The 14,250-nt window shown below is 44.9% G+C and overlaps 1 protein-coding gene across 2 annotated transcripts; it reads right to left on the bottom strand.

Moving 5' to 3' along the window:
- Positions 1-5,924: 5,924 nt before the first annotated feature.
- Positions 5,925-14,250, bottom strand: cd9r (CD9 molecule related). 2 transcript variants are annotated; one of them, XM_083676698.1, is made up of 10 exons: positions 14,141-14,250; positions 13,899-13,984; positions 12,912-13,014; positions 12,599-12,696; positions 10,332-10,406; positions 10,067-10,168; positions 9,785-9,874; positions 8,965-9,048; positions 8,234-8,461; positions 5,925-7,613 (listed from the first exon to the last, which is right to left on the bottom strand). In XM_083676698.1, exons 2-9 carry the CDS (start codon positions 13,962-13,964, stop codon positions 8,273-8,275), a joined length of 807 nt encoding a protein of 268 aa, XP_083532824.1. In that variant the 5' UTR covers positions 13,965-13,984; positions 14,141-14,250; the 3' UTR covers positions 5,925-7,613; positions 8,234-8,272. The 2 variants fall into 2 exon arrangements, with proteins under 2 accessions (XP_083532824.1, XP_083532825.1); XM_083676699.1 differs by lacking the exon at positions 8,234-8,461.

Here is a 14,250-nt window from a genome sequence, read left to right as displayed (position 1 = left end):
CAGTAAAGGTGAGCCTGAGCTATGACACTTGGATCACGCACTGTGAAATACAGGGGAGGCAGAAATCGGAGGACGGGCTCATTGTAATACATGGAATGGAACAGAATGAGGAATGGTGGGATCAAACACGTGTTGGGTCGTTCTGTTCCATTCCGTGCATAACAATGAGCCAGTCCTTTGATTTCTATCACTATGTATGAGAGATGACAGATGACAGGTCAGATAAAGCAGGAGTCCTCCTGACAATAATATATGCCATTTAGCTGACGCTTTTATTCAAAGCAACTTACATTGCAGTGTGTGCATACATTTTTCAGTATATATGTGAAATGTGTTGATCTAGGTCTCTTGCTTGACTAGAATAATGGCCTTCTTGACTAAAACCATTTCCATTATATTTTAGGATGGACGATTCACCCTCTCTGTTCAAATAGGAGAGAGTGCAGTCACCCTCGGTTGTCCCACTTCCCCACCTGACCAAGTACCTCCTGCAACCAGCCCATCAAACCCTATTTCCATGCCACCTTACCCTGTGGCTCCTCCTTTCTACCTGGCCCCGCCATACTACCCCCATCCCACCGTGCCTCTCCATGTCCCTGCCCAGCCTCCAGGCTCAACCTCTATAAAGGCTCCTCCGGTTATACCACCTACTCCTGGTCCTCATATACCTAGCTACCCAGTGTTTCCACACTACTATCTATACCACCCTAAAGTGCCCCCTCAGCCTCCTGCTAACCCTGCCCCATGCCCCTCCACTCTCCCTGCTACCAGTCCTCAAACACCCCCTATAACCCCTGGTCCTGATGTGCCTCAGCAGCCACCCTACCGTGGCGAGGTCAAAAAGCCCCTACACTCTACAAGCTCTCCAACTCGCAGCTCCACCACCAGGCCTAGTACCACCGCTGCCCCTGCTGCTGCTGCTCAACCTTCTTCCCCTCACCTCAGACCGCCCACCAGTGACCTTAAACAGGAACCAGCCCCTGCTGCTCCTGGCCCTCAACCTCACCCATACTTCTACTACCCTCACCCCAGACCGCCTGTCAGCGACCCTCAACAGGAACCGGAACCAGTTACTGTACCTCCCAAAGTTCTTACTCCTGACTTCTACTACTACTACCCTCACCTCAGACCGCCCACCAGCGACCCTCAACAGAACCCAGTCCCTCCCACTGCTCCTGGCCCTCAACCTCACCCATACTTCTACGACCCTCACCTCAGACTGCCCACCAGTGACCCTCAAGAACCGGAACCAGTTACTGTACCTCCCAAAGCGCCGATACCTGACTTCTACCACTACTACCCTCACCTCAGACCGCCCACCAGTGATCCTCAACAGAACCCAGTCCCTCCCACTGCTCCTGGCCCTCAACCTCACCCATACTTCTACTACCCTCACCTCAGACTGCCCACCAGCGACCCTCAACAGGAACCGGAGCTAGTTACTGTACCTCCCAAAGTTCTTACTCCTGACTTCTACTACTACTACCCTCACCTCAGACCGCCCACCAGCGACCCTCAACAGAACCCAGTCCCTCCCACTGCTCCTGGCCCTCAACCTCACCCATACTTCTACTACCCTCACCTCAGACTGCCCACCAGCGACCCTCAACAGGAACCGGAGCTAGTTACTGTACCTCCCAAAGCTCCGATACCTGACTTCTACTACCACTACTACCCTCACCTCAGACCGCCCACCAGTGATCCTCAACAGAACCCAGTCCCTCCCACTGCTCCTGGCCCTCAACCTCACCCATACTTCTACTACCCTCACCTCAGACTGCCCACCAGCGACCCTCAACAGGAACCGGAGCTAGTTACTGTACCTCCCAAAGCTCCGATACCTGACTTCTACTACCACTACTACCCTCACCTCAGACCGCCCACCAGTGATCCTCAACAGAACCCAGTCCCTCCCACTGCTCCTGGCCCTCAACCTCACCCATACTTCTACTACCCTCACCTCAGACTGCCCACCAGCGACCCTCAACAGGAACCGGAACCAGTTACTGTACCTCCCAAAGTTCTTACACCTGACTTCTACTACCACTACTACCCTCACCTCAGACCGCCCATCAACGACCGTAAACAGGAACCAGCTCCTGTAACTGTCCCTCCTACTGTCCCCTCTTCACCTGCCCCTGGCCTTCAACCTCACCCATACGGCTACTACCACCCCTACTATTACTACCAGATACCCAGTGGTCCTCACAAACCTTTCCCACCTGTCAATCAAGCATCTCCCGCTGCCCCATCCACAGCACCTCTGACCCCTGAGTCTCAAACCTCTCCTCCTCCAACAGAGAAAGCCCCTCACTATCCAGCCTTCCCATACTACCACCATCAACCCCAGATGCCTGTCTGGAATCCCCAACAACCCACTCTTCCTAGAACTACAAGCAGCCCTGCAGTGGTGGAAGGTAAGCTGTCATCTGAGAGGCCCTATTATGGCTATTCAGCTTTGATGCATCCACTTCAAAAGGCCACAAGGGGGCACTACATCGCTGTGTGTAAGATACGTTGGCACTACAAGTCGAAAGCATGTCAGTTTTTATGGACCAAATACAATTCAGACTAATAAGCCTTTGTTTATTTATACCATATGCATACGAAAAAATATGCACTCTTACACATCAATTCAGTGCATGACAAATAATTTAAACTATGCTCCCTAGTATTGTATCTGTTTGTGAATTCCTTCTGTTTTCTCCATTCAGGCCATGTTTCCAATGCCAATACGCAGAAGCCCTGTGGCCTCGGCCCCATGTCCAACCTTGACTGTGATGGATCTGCAGGGTGCTGCTCTTACCCTGTGAATGGTGAGACGCTCTAATAGGGATATCAGGATTTCTGCGGAAAAGCTGTTATTGCTGGCTATTTGGTGTTTAGTTGATCAAAACCATTCCCTTGGGGAGAGAGGGAGGGGGAGAGAGAGAGAGAAAACAGAAAATGTTACGCTTCAGGTCTTCCAGAGTGTCAAGGCCATGAGCTAGGGTTGGTATGTCGGGAATGTCTAAGGTTTTTGAACTGCATTGCTACTCTTTGAGTTTCTACAATACATTGAGTATGTCTTAGTCTCTCTCGCTCTCTCTCAGGGTGCACAACAGGAAGTCACTTTGTCTTTGCGGCCCCTGGTTCTCTGATGGACCCCACTGTCTCCTCTCCGTCCTCTATGGTCAGTGGTGTGTCCTGCACCCCCCAGAGAATGACTTCCACCTCTGACTTGTTTACTGTACCCCTGGATGGCTGTGGAGTGCACAGATATGTAAGAGACACTCGCCTCTTCAACTTCACCACTGTTTAATACTAGAAGGGCTGTCAGTTGATTTAAAAAAATAATAATAATTAAAAATTAAAAAAGAAATATATATATATATATATATTATTATTTTATTTTAAATGTTGATAATTATAATTTTCACCTTGGAAGATTAGGTAGTCAGTGATTTTCGAAGCACTTCTTAACAAGAAACCCAAAATGGTGCCTAGACAATGAGTGGGAGTGAAGGTTTTACAATGAAATGATGGGCCTCCAAGGTGTGAATTGTCATTCTCAGAGTATGACATTTGGGATGCTAACTGCTTGAACCAAGCCTCCTTGGCACAACACTCGGCTACATGTCACTCACTCCAGGTTTAACTTCTTGTCCTTTTTGTTTTTAGATTTGTTGTCAACTAAAGCATTATTTGAATCTATTCTGTTAATCTGTACAGCCCTATTCAATACTGTTCCTGTCAATCTATTTTAATGCACGGATATTTTGCATGGCATAGAATTAGACGCTGGCATAGAGTAGCAGATAGCTCCTATTACTTTACAATGAGGAAAATATATTTATACAATGAAAAATCCTCTTCATTCTTTGACCTGTTGACCATGATTCTGTAGGAGGCTGGTCAAACCGTGGTTCACTTATTGGAGGTCAGCGGTCTCCAGTCTATGCAACATGAACTCAGCGTCATCGCTGAGGACTCACCTGTCAGGTAAAGCTAGACAAGCCACAAGAATGTGATCATTATTGAATGTATAATTATATTGAATGATGAACCTTGAATCCCAATCTGCATCCTATTCTGACTCCTATCCTATATGGTATTCATAAGGTTAGCCATATTTATACATGTATATGACACATGGTGTGAAGTAACATTGTAAGATGATTGTAACACAAGCTCCATTTTGTCTGTAGGTTGATGCTGGAGTGCAGGTCCTCTCCTGGTTCTCCAGTGAGGCTGAAGTACCAGGTGATGAGTCTCTCTCCAGCTTCAACCCCTCCTCCTGCCCAGACTCCGGGGAAACTGGCTGTCCAGTTGCGCATCGCTACAGGTACATGTTAGGGACGCCATCGTCTGACCATAAGTCAATCGAGGGCTAATGTACTGTAAGAACATCCAGCTAGAACACACTGGAGAAGCCACCCACATCCTGCTGGACCGCTTAGATTCCCTAGATGTTTAAACCTTGACTCCTAGATGAACGCTACACCAGCTACCACCCCGAGGAACACCTGCCCCTGCACCTCCTCCTTGGCCGGCCGCTGCACCTGGAGGTGGGCGTGCTGAACCCCCCTGACCCTGACATGGTGCTCCTGGTTCACTACTGTATGGCCTACTCTGACACCCCACATGCCAGCTGGCTGCTCATCTACGACGGGTTGGTGTGTGTGTGTGTGTGTGTGGTTGGTGTTTGTGTGTGGGGGCCATTTAGCTGACACTTATCAAAAGCCACTTACAATAGAGTGAGTGCATACATTGTTTTGTGTGTGTATATGGTCCCAGTAGGAATTGAACCAACAACCTTAGTGTTGCTAGTGCCATGGAGGACCACTCTGGTTGTGTTGCACTATGGCTACTGTTTGGTAGGTCTGATCCCATGCTGCAGTAGCATAGAGCTGACACTGCACTGATGTACTCATCTCTACTCTATATGGTCTGAATGGCAAGAGAATTACATTATTGATTAGAATGAAACATCCTTATTATTTACAGATTAGTTGAACTGAACAGTAGTCTACTTGTTCTGTATTAACAATACACTAACCCTTGTCTAAGCAACTATTTTTGCATTGAGACACCCACGGGTCTCTAGTAGTTTTCCGATATATCTGTCTGTCTTAGCTGTCCCAGCCGAGGGACAGCTAAGACACCTCACCGCTCCCGCCACACCCGGAGGCTCACCGTGACCACTTTCCAGTCTCTGACTACAGAAAGTCCCCTCTACCAGGAGCAGGAAGTGAGTTCTCCCCTGTTGAACCTCTCTGACCTTATTCTAATGAGCAGGTGTATGTTACCAGACGGTTTGAGCTTGTACTTGGGTTTGTATGTTTTCTAATGTCCTCTTCTGCCACAGATCTACTTCATGTGTTCTACGGAGGTGTGCTCCCCAAAAAAGAGGGACTGCACGGAGGGCTGCTTCAGTGGTGAGTTCAATATGACACTAATACAACCACATGTATGATGTTGAATACACTATTAATTTCTTCAGGTGACTAGAGTGTTACATGTGTATGCTGTAGAACAGGGGTGCCCAACCCCACTCCTGGAGAGAACCTGCAGGACGGTATTTCACTCCAACCGTTACCTAACACGCCTGACTCTACTCAAGACCTTGTTAAGCTAAATCAGGTGTGCTAGGTAAAGGTTGGAGTGAGAACCTGTAGGATGGTAGCTCCCCAGGGTGGGCACACCTGCTGTAGAGTTAACATTAATTCTCCTGTTGACTAACTATCCTAACAAATATCCAAATCTTAGCTGTCTGTCACATTAACTGTCCCTTGTTTGTTTCTTCTAGGACCACATATGAGCAGCGGAGCCAAAGACAAATAATAAATATATATTCATTCACAAAATTTGTATATTTTTTTTCCCCAAGCACTCATTCTGCCATAATTCTGTCATGTAGTACAAAGACATCAGTCAGGGTAAAGAACAAGGACTATATTTATTTCTTTAACAAAATTCTCCACACATGATGCAATATTACAGTCAGTAATGAAGCATCAATATTCACTTAGCAACAGCGCATAGTAGGCGTTAAGCAATTAACACAGTGCAAATCAAGCGTTGAAGGTTCTCTTATGGCATTCTAGAAGACACGATTCTCAACAAGGCATTCTAGAAGACATGATTCTCAACAAGGCATTCTAGAAGATCTGATTCTCAACAAGGCATTTGATCAAATATGACTCTACAAGACACTTGACTGGTTAGTTTAATTTGGTCACTGTGAGTAGCTAGCTCCCTCCCTCACCACTGTGGTTCCTTAATGTCTAATGGAGGTTAATGGCCAGAGGTGGTTCTCGTCTCCATGACAAGGACTGCTACACTTGGGCAATTCACATCAAGTGTTGATCCAATCATGTTCAACAGCCTCCCATTACAACGGCTAGGCGCAAGGGCATCCAGGGGAATGTGAATCTCTGAAGCAACAGTCTGTCTGTATGATGATTCGTCACTGAAGGGACTCAGGGAGAGGGATATTGCCTGGCCCTTACACAAATTACACTTACAATGGAAGGCACATCCAATTGCATACTACACAATGGTTCCCTTTATAAAAAAATATACACAATTAGGAATCATACTGACACAAAATTCTGATATGAGTGAAAAGGGTTAAAAAAACAACACGTTAGACAATGTGACGAAGGTATTTGATTGGAAAGCTAAAAAACTTAAATTAAAATGACCACTAAATTAAATGACCTGGGTGGCTAATTTGGTGGGCATCTGATTACAGTAATTCTTATTCTTACAACAGTCGACACAAAGGTAGGCTGTGGACAGTACCATTGACTAGCATTTTGAATTAATGTGAGAATAAAGAGTCCCTTTTGAGTGTGTAAGCAGCATTCAATTTAGCCATCTATATACATTCACTAAGATTTGCTAACAGACTTGGGTTTAAATCAGATTAAAATATTTGAATTGAAAACTTCTGGGAAGACAGTGGGGACTGACAGACCTACAACTGAGCAGTGTCTGACTGCACTGTTCAGATCTATCATGTGAATGGATGGACTGGTCCCATTCTGAGCCTCACTAATAGCCTGTCCAGATGATCTAGAGTCCTGTCAAGCGACGCAAATGCCGCAGCCTTCTGACACCTTTCAGCAAGATGAATGAAAGCTAATTAGCAGGACATCTACTTCACTGGGAGCATCTCCAAAGGTATTAAAAGTAAAAGCGGGACTGGGGGAGGAATGGGGTAATGGTCGTTGACAACCCTCTGGAACGCGTACTGGAGATAAATTCCATCACACGAAATGTTGTGGACATGGTTTAGATTTATAGTAGAATGGTTAGTACCAGGTGCTCTAATTACCAACTAATACTATCAGGTACACTGAATAAGTGTGTGTGTTTGTGTGTGTATGTGCGTGCGTATGAGAGCATGCAGTAGCTGGTTAGTAAAGACACTGCATAAACATTGCTATGGCTCATTGCTCTGTTTGAATTCCAGCCTTTGTGTTGTGTAGGAGAGGAGACTGTGTGAGCTTGGTGTGTTCCTCTTTCCCCATCCCTCAGTACACGGCCCGGTTGTAGTGGACGGCGGGGGACTGTTGAGCCTTCTTGAGCTGCTGGGTGAGGATGCTGCTGCACACCAGTGCTGAAATCTACGGGGGGGGGGGGGAGGGGGGGGGGGGAGGCGGAGGGGTGGTGGAAGGGTTAAGCAGCAGAATGGGATAAGATAAAAGAGAACCTATCCCCCTATCACCTTCAGGATTAGACAGGATGCAGTGAAAGTGAGTGTGTGCCTGATTTATGAGTGCTCCCCTCCTTCTTAATGCCACTTAAGCCAAACAGCCTAAAGAGTGTGACAATTGAAATATGAAAATATGCAGTCAAGACACTTAAATAGAAGCAGAGAAGACAGCTTGCTGTGAGGGGTTTGACCTTATTGAGCAGTGAGAAGAGGAGGAGAGTCCAATATGTTAATTTCTGAGCTTATGTGTGAGTACAGTAGATGTACTGTGGAAGGATGGTGATAGAGTAGTGATATGTGAGAAACAGAACTGGGATCAAACAGCATTTGATATCATTGCAAATACTTTGCTGTGCTTGACTGAGTTTGCCTGGCACAATAATTGAGCCAATGGAATATTCTCAAAATTGCAAACCCCGCCCATCTGGAAAGTCCGGGCAGGCCCAAGCAAACTCTCAAAGCATTTGCAAAAAAAAAATCATTCAAATTATATTTAGACTCAAGAAACAGACAAAAGCAGAAGTAACCTACAGATGGACAGACAAGACAGACAGACAGCCATGATGGGAGTTAGACAGCCACAGGGATGGGCACGGCTGTGAGGGGGGTGAAGACCACAGGGTCCTGGTCAGGGTGGAGGGAGAAGTGGGGGGTGTTGAGGACAGCAGTAGAGGTGGACAGGAGCACGTAAGAGGGAGGAGAGGAGAGGGAGCGCCGGATCTCTTTGTTGAGAGAGATGCTGCACACCAGCGCTAAGATCTGAGGGGATAGACAGAGAAGAGGGTGGGAGGGAGGGAGGGAGGGAGGGAGGGAGGGATAGAGAGATGAGAAGGGTTGATTTGAAGGAGGCAGGTATGCAGGAGGGGGGATAGGATTAGAGACACAGAGGGGGGTATGGGCAAAAACAAAATGAGAAGCAGACACATTGAGAACAGGAAGTTGTGGTTAAACCATCTGGGGGTTTCGATTTCTTACACATACGTCAGTTTCAACACATTCCAAACAAGAATGTAACACATTGTGAATCTGAAAGTAAATTCTGGGGAGCCGCTTAAACCTACTTTTAAGCCTGTGGCTTCTCAGGCCAGAGTAAACAATGGAGAGGAGACAAGGAGAGGGAGGCATTTTACAGAGTTGAGATGCTCCCTCAGTTTCTACCCCCTATTGTAATATAAGTTGGTCTGCAGGGCTTGTACTCCCAGCACCAGACAGCATAGTGGTGTGTATGAGTGTTGATTGCACATTGATCCACATCTACTCACCAACAGAGCAGCTGTCCCAAGGAAGAAGCCCATCATCAGCGGCCCTTTGGTCTCAAAGAGGTTGATAATGACCGGAGGGCAGGCCTGGAGGAGAGAGACAGGGCGGGGGAGTTAGGGCCCTGGGTTCTGTTATAGATGCCACTGTGAGCGAGTGAGTGAGTGAGTGTGTGTGTGAGTGTGTATATGAGAGAGAGAGAGAGGGGGGGGGGTTAGGGCCCTGGGTTCTGCTATAGATGCCACTGTGTGTGTGTGTGTGTGTGTGAGAGAGAGATAGGAAGGGGATGGGTTAGGGCCCTGGGTGCTGTTACAGCAGAGAGATGGAAATCTAGGGCAGCCTCCTCAGTTCTTCCTTATTGAACTCAACATAATACATTAGATCATAGCCATATAGGAAGTACTTGAATAAAGAGTTACACATATTCTACAACCAATACAGACAGAAAGGCATATGAATACACTATGAAAGTCCCAAATTGCAGATATAAAACAACTGGAGACACTGGTAATTTCTTATGATTGCTAGAAAAAGTAAATCTCAGAGGTAGCTTAAAAAGGTAGGTTAAATAGAGTATGTATTTGGCCCAAGGTTTACTAAGCTTGCAGGCAAGGTATATTTAGTAGATTTACCATTAATTAGCTACCACACTCAATCTCTTTTGCTTGCAACCATAACACTGACGCCTGTCTCCAAAAAGTGTCTCCAGTTTACATTCTGCAGTTTGTGATGTATGGGCTTTCATAGCGTATTAACTGAATCAAAGTAGGAACGGATAAAAGCATATTGTATCTTGGAATATGAAATAATAAAAAACACACTCACAGGATAAGATAAGGTCTTAAAAAAGCTGATGTCTGGGCATGTCTTTCTGACGAGGAGGTCCAAGGCACCGACCAACCCACAGCACTCCAGCTACGAAGACAGGAAAGAGGGGAGATACCATATTGTAATTCATCATTTGACCGTAGCGTATGCCTACAAGGCAGCTATTTTGTTCAAACTCATTTGTAAAACATTGCATCTCTTGACTGGAGTGAAATCGACAAAAACGATGGTTCTGAGGCTGTAGAGCGGTCAGAATGGGTTGGGTTAGTTTGTCTTTACCCCGTTGTGGAAGACGGTCAGAGTGATGGCCATGCCAGGATCTCCTTTGTCCACATACTGTGCATACACTGTGGTGTAGAACATAGCCAGTTGCTGCCCCACCTACAAGGCAAACAGGACAAGACGCAACAACACTGTTAACTTTTACGAGCCTTCATCATACACCAGGGGCTTATGTTCTCTGCTAAAACGATAGGCTCTGTGTTCTTTATTCATCGTTCATATTCATCTAATCTCCCTCCCTCCTTCCCTTTCTCCCTCTCACCTCATCGCTTCTCATGTAGGCAATCACCCCCGCTCCAATCTCCACTCCCGCCAGAATAGCCAGCAGGCAGGTGAACTGGAAGAGGCAGGTAAACAAATCATGAATACTGTACAGAGAGCAAACCATGAACACACGTAAACATACACACACGAAAACTACAACCTACAACATTACCTATAATAATAATCATCTGTCAATAGTCTTCTTTCAAATTGATGAAGCGTCTTGTGAAATGCGTGTTAAATGCACTGCTAACAAAGTTTGTTTTTACAGTTGTATCAAAGCGTATAGACAAAGTGACATTGACCTCTCTGGACAAGCTTAGAACGGTTAGAAACGAAGTGCATCAAAAGACATCTATCTATGCCACCCTAACATTAAAGCGCTAACTTTCCTGACTGTGAGTGCTGGTTTGAATGTGTGAGAGAGAGATGGCTTCTGACATGCCTGTGACACACCCCATCAACCACAATGAGAGAGAAAGCAACCGCTGCCTCAAAAAAGCCCCAGCCACCTCTCTGTAGGATGACTCATCCCAGGTGATAATTTACTGGGTGTTTACCTCCTGAGGCTGCAGCCAAAAAAAACTGGCAGCTTCATCCCAACATGGCTGCTTCCTTAATGGAAACCCTAATGATATCTTTTAATGGATTGAAAGTAGATTCTATACAAATCCTGAGGTAGTCAACCAGGCGCAGCGGAAGAATGGGCGTGTTGTTGTTAATGCATTGCTTTGTCTATCCATTAATGTTGTTGTGCAGTGCAGTTGTGATTGCATCAAACCTACGTGTGCCATGTTTCGTGTTCATTTGCTTGTTTGTTTGTTTATTTGTCCATGCAAAACATATGATTTGCGTCAGAGCGAGCGACATAGCTAATTTCCATCTGTGGTACCTACTGACGCATAGCTCATAAGAATAGCTCCCAGAACCGTGTCGGTGAACCAGGAAATAACTAGGTCACCCCCTGGGCTAGAGAAGGGCATTTCATGTCATGTCCTGAAACACAGCTTCCTACGACACAAACAAGTATTTCCTATCTCAGGCCTCTGAGTTACAGTGAAGTTTACATGTGTGTGGCCTTGCAGACAAAGCGGTGAGATTGCCTGCACTCCTTGGCATCTGTAGACTGCACCAGAGCCTTTATCGAGCTGCTAGCGCAGTGATTGGTGAGAACAAGTGCACAGTAGGCCCCAGAGAGACTGAGAGAGGGGTCAAAGGTGAAGGGGAGGGGAACCAGAGACCTCCGTGGCGGGAGAACTGAGGATTACTCAACATTCCAAACCCTCCGCAGTCACGGCTTAGATTTCCACCCATGCATTGTGGGTAGGGTAAGGAAGACATTGGGCTATGGATTGGGCTGGGTATGTCGTTTCGATGCTTTTTTTTGGTAGGGACTTTTGTGAAGAACAGAAATCAATGTGGACGTTTTTATGGTTGGACACAGATATGTGGTTGCAGCTAATTAAACTAAACTTAAGGAACTTCAATGATCAAAGGCCATTGAATAGTCTGGTTTTAGTGTGGTTTTTATTCCAGTGTGTCTGGGTGGGTTACAGTCTCATGTTTCAGTCCCTTCATTTCCTTTGAGAAAGCCAAGGGTACCTACCTCTGCCCACTCACACCTCTAAACTCATCCCTATGTAGGTCGGCACAGCATGAATCTTAATAAATCCTTCTAGACTTTGATATTTGAGCCACAGACTCATCAATGTGACGGTAAGGGGAACCTGAGCATTAGCTTATCTAGTAAATGATACTGTGGAGGTACCGACACATCTGAATGGGCAGGAGATGTGCTCTCTACATGTTGTCCATGATGTTTTCTTGATTCATGTTTCTTTCTAACCTTTTCTACTGGTGTCACTTCGCAACAGGCTCATAGAGACTAACCTGGGCTCTCTGTGTATGTATGTGTGTATGTATGTATGTATGTATGTTATGTATGTATGTATGTATGTTATGTATGTATGTATGTATGTATGTCACTGTGGTCTGGTCTCCGATAGCAATCAAACTCCTCCTTCCTGTTGTGGCTAACTTTCTCTCTTGACTGAGGTATTCACTGCGAGGTACTCACATTTGTCATTACAATACAAATGACTACATCACAAGAAATACAGTTAATAAAAGCTCCTAAGTTAGTTGTGGCCTTCTATGATTTAAAATATATCCACTATATGTGTGGTCATTTTTAACTAATGGCAGAACATGACATCAAAGATTCAGTGTTTGTCTTGCAGTCTCTTTTTTTCTGTTTTGCCTTACCACACTCAGAGCAGTCCTGTTCTCATTGCAGGCTCCGTAGTCGCCAAACACAGCCACGATCAACATCACTGCACCTAACACGATCAACACTGTCACACCTGAGAGAGAGAGGAGGAGGGGGGGGGAGAGAGATGCCCATTGATAATTGTTACATAGTTGTTCAGTATCAATAGTAATTAACTGTTCTAATTGCAAACAGTATTTACCTAACAATGTATAATCTACTCGTGAATTTACAACGCAAAAGACAAAACACAATATTCTAACAAATTCAGGGCTACAATTTTTAGAAGGTAGCGTTTTGTGAACACACCGATGACAAACTGTTGAGTCTTGAGGTCAATGTTGAAAAATCCTTGTGTCTCAGAGCTGAACCTCAGCCACAAGCCCAATCCCAACATAGCAAACCCAACGAGCTGTAAGAAGGAACAAGAGAAACCAAATGAAGAAACCAATGACAGATGACAGTAACACCAGGTGCAGTACTGTTTTGCTAAACACAACTAAGAATAAATAGACTTTTGGGACAGCTAGGTAAACGAGACATAAAAAGAAAGAATGTCACATAAGTTCCATTCCTTTAAAAAGCACAAGATAACAAACAAAATAATACTACTATTGAAGAACAAGGAAAGGAACAGGAAAACTACAATACATAGTAAATTATGAAAAATATAGTTTTGAGTTCATTTGTAGAAGAAAGTGAATTAACCACACCCAAATGGTAACTAAAAGCTCATATTTCATACATTCTATTATCATTGTATTATCTGCAGAAAAGTTTACTTTTCAATACCACAGTAGTTTTAAATGTGTTGCTCTTTTAAGCTTAATACACAAAAAGACTGATCTCACTCTCTCTTTCACACTTAGCCTACAACCACCCACATACTTCGCCTAGGATTTATGATTGACCCTTAATACGTTGCCTGAATCACATCACCAAGTTGCAAGAAACGAAACTTACGCACGCACACACACACACTTCAACCGAACACAAGCGTTGCAAGAAACGAAACTCCCCTAATGTTTATAATACTATTATTAATAATAATGTTATATTTAGGCTAACCATGTTTACATGTTTAAACAAGTTTCCCTTTCTGTAAAGGGAAACAAAATTAATACGTTTTGGTATTCCATATAAACATATAAAGACAAAGGTAATGCGCTTAGTTAACCACCCAATGAACAGCAATTGACACCTTGTAGCCTGTGGTGCGCCAAAACCCATCCCCCACCACATGAAGTCTAATTTCTTACAATTTACAATGCCTGAAAACGTAAATATTTTACTTACGGCAAACAAGATGTTGAAAATGATGAGCAAAACCTTGCACAGCTGGCCACATCCGTCCAAACCCATGATCAAAGAATGTGTTCTGGCTGGTGAAATCAAGACCAGTTAAAATATTTCACACCAAATGCATCAACAAAAGTCGGTCAAACATTCATTAAGTAGGTTGACATGAATGGGACAGGTTGCAACCGTTTGAATAAACCTGATAAATGCGAATAGGTAACAATGTAAGCCTACAATACCTGGATATGTTAAGTTTAGGTCGAATCCGTCTCTTCACACTGTTAAGCGCTACGACACCAAAGAAGACTCCAAATTTCAGGCGATGAGAAGACAGCGGCTTGTTGTAAAG

Source organism: Argentina silus (genome assembly GCF_951799395.1).
Source record: "Argentina silus genome assembly, chromosome: 9".
NCBI classification, from domain to species: domain Eukaryota; kingdom Metazoa; phylum Chordata; class Actinopteri; order Argentiniformes; family Argentinidae; genus Argentina; species Argentina silus.
The sequence above is the reverse complement of the archived record's forward strand: the minus strand, read 5'-3'. Positions and strand labels throughout refer to the sequence as shown.

What these genes read in the sequence shown, in the direction of transcription:
- cd9r (XM_083676698.1), bottom strand. Translation starts at nt 13,964, where the DNA reads ATGGGTTTGGACGGATGTGGCCAGCTGTGCAAGGTTTTGCTCATCATT. An exon ending in GACTCAACAGTTTGTCATCG is followed by an intron (nt 12,697 to 12,911) that starts GTGTGTTCACAA and finishes TCTCTCTCTCAG; the next exon opens with GTGTGACAGTGTTGATCGTG. An exon ending in CCTACATGAGAAGCGATGAG is followed by an intron (nt 10,169 to 10,331) that starts GTGAGAGGGAGA and finishes TTTGCCTTGTAG; the next exon opens with GTGGGGCAGCAACTGGCTAT.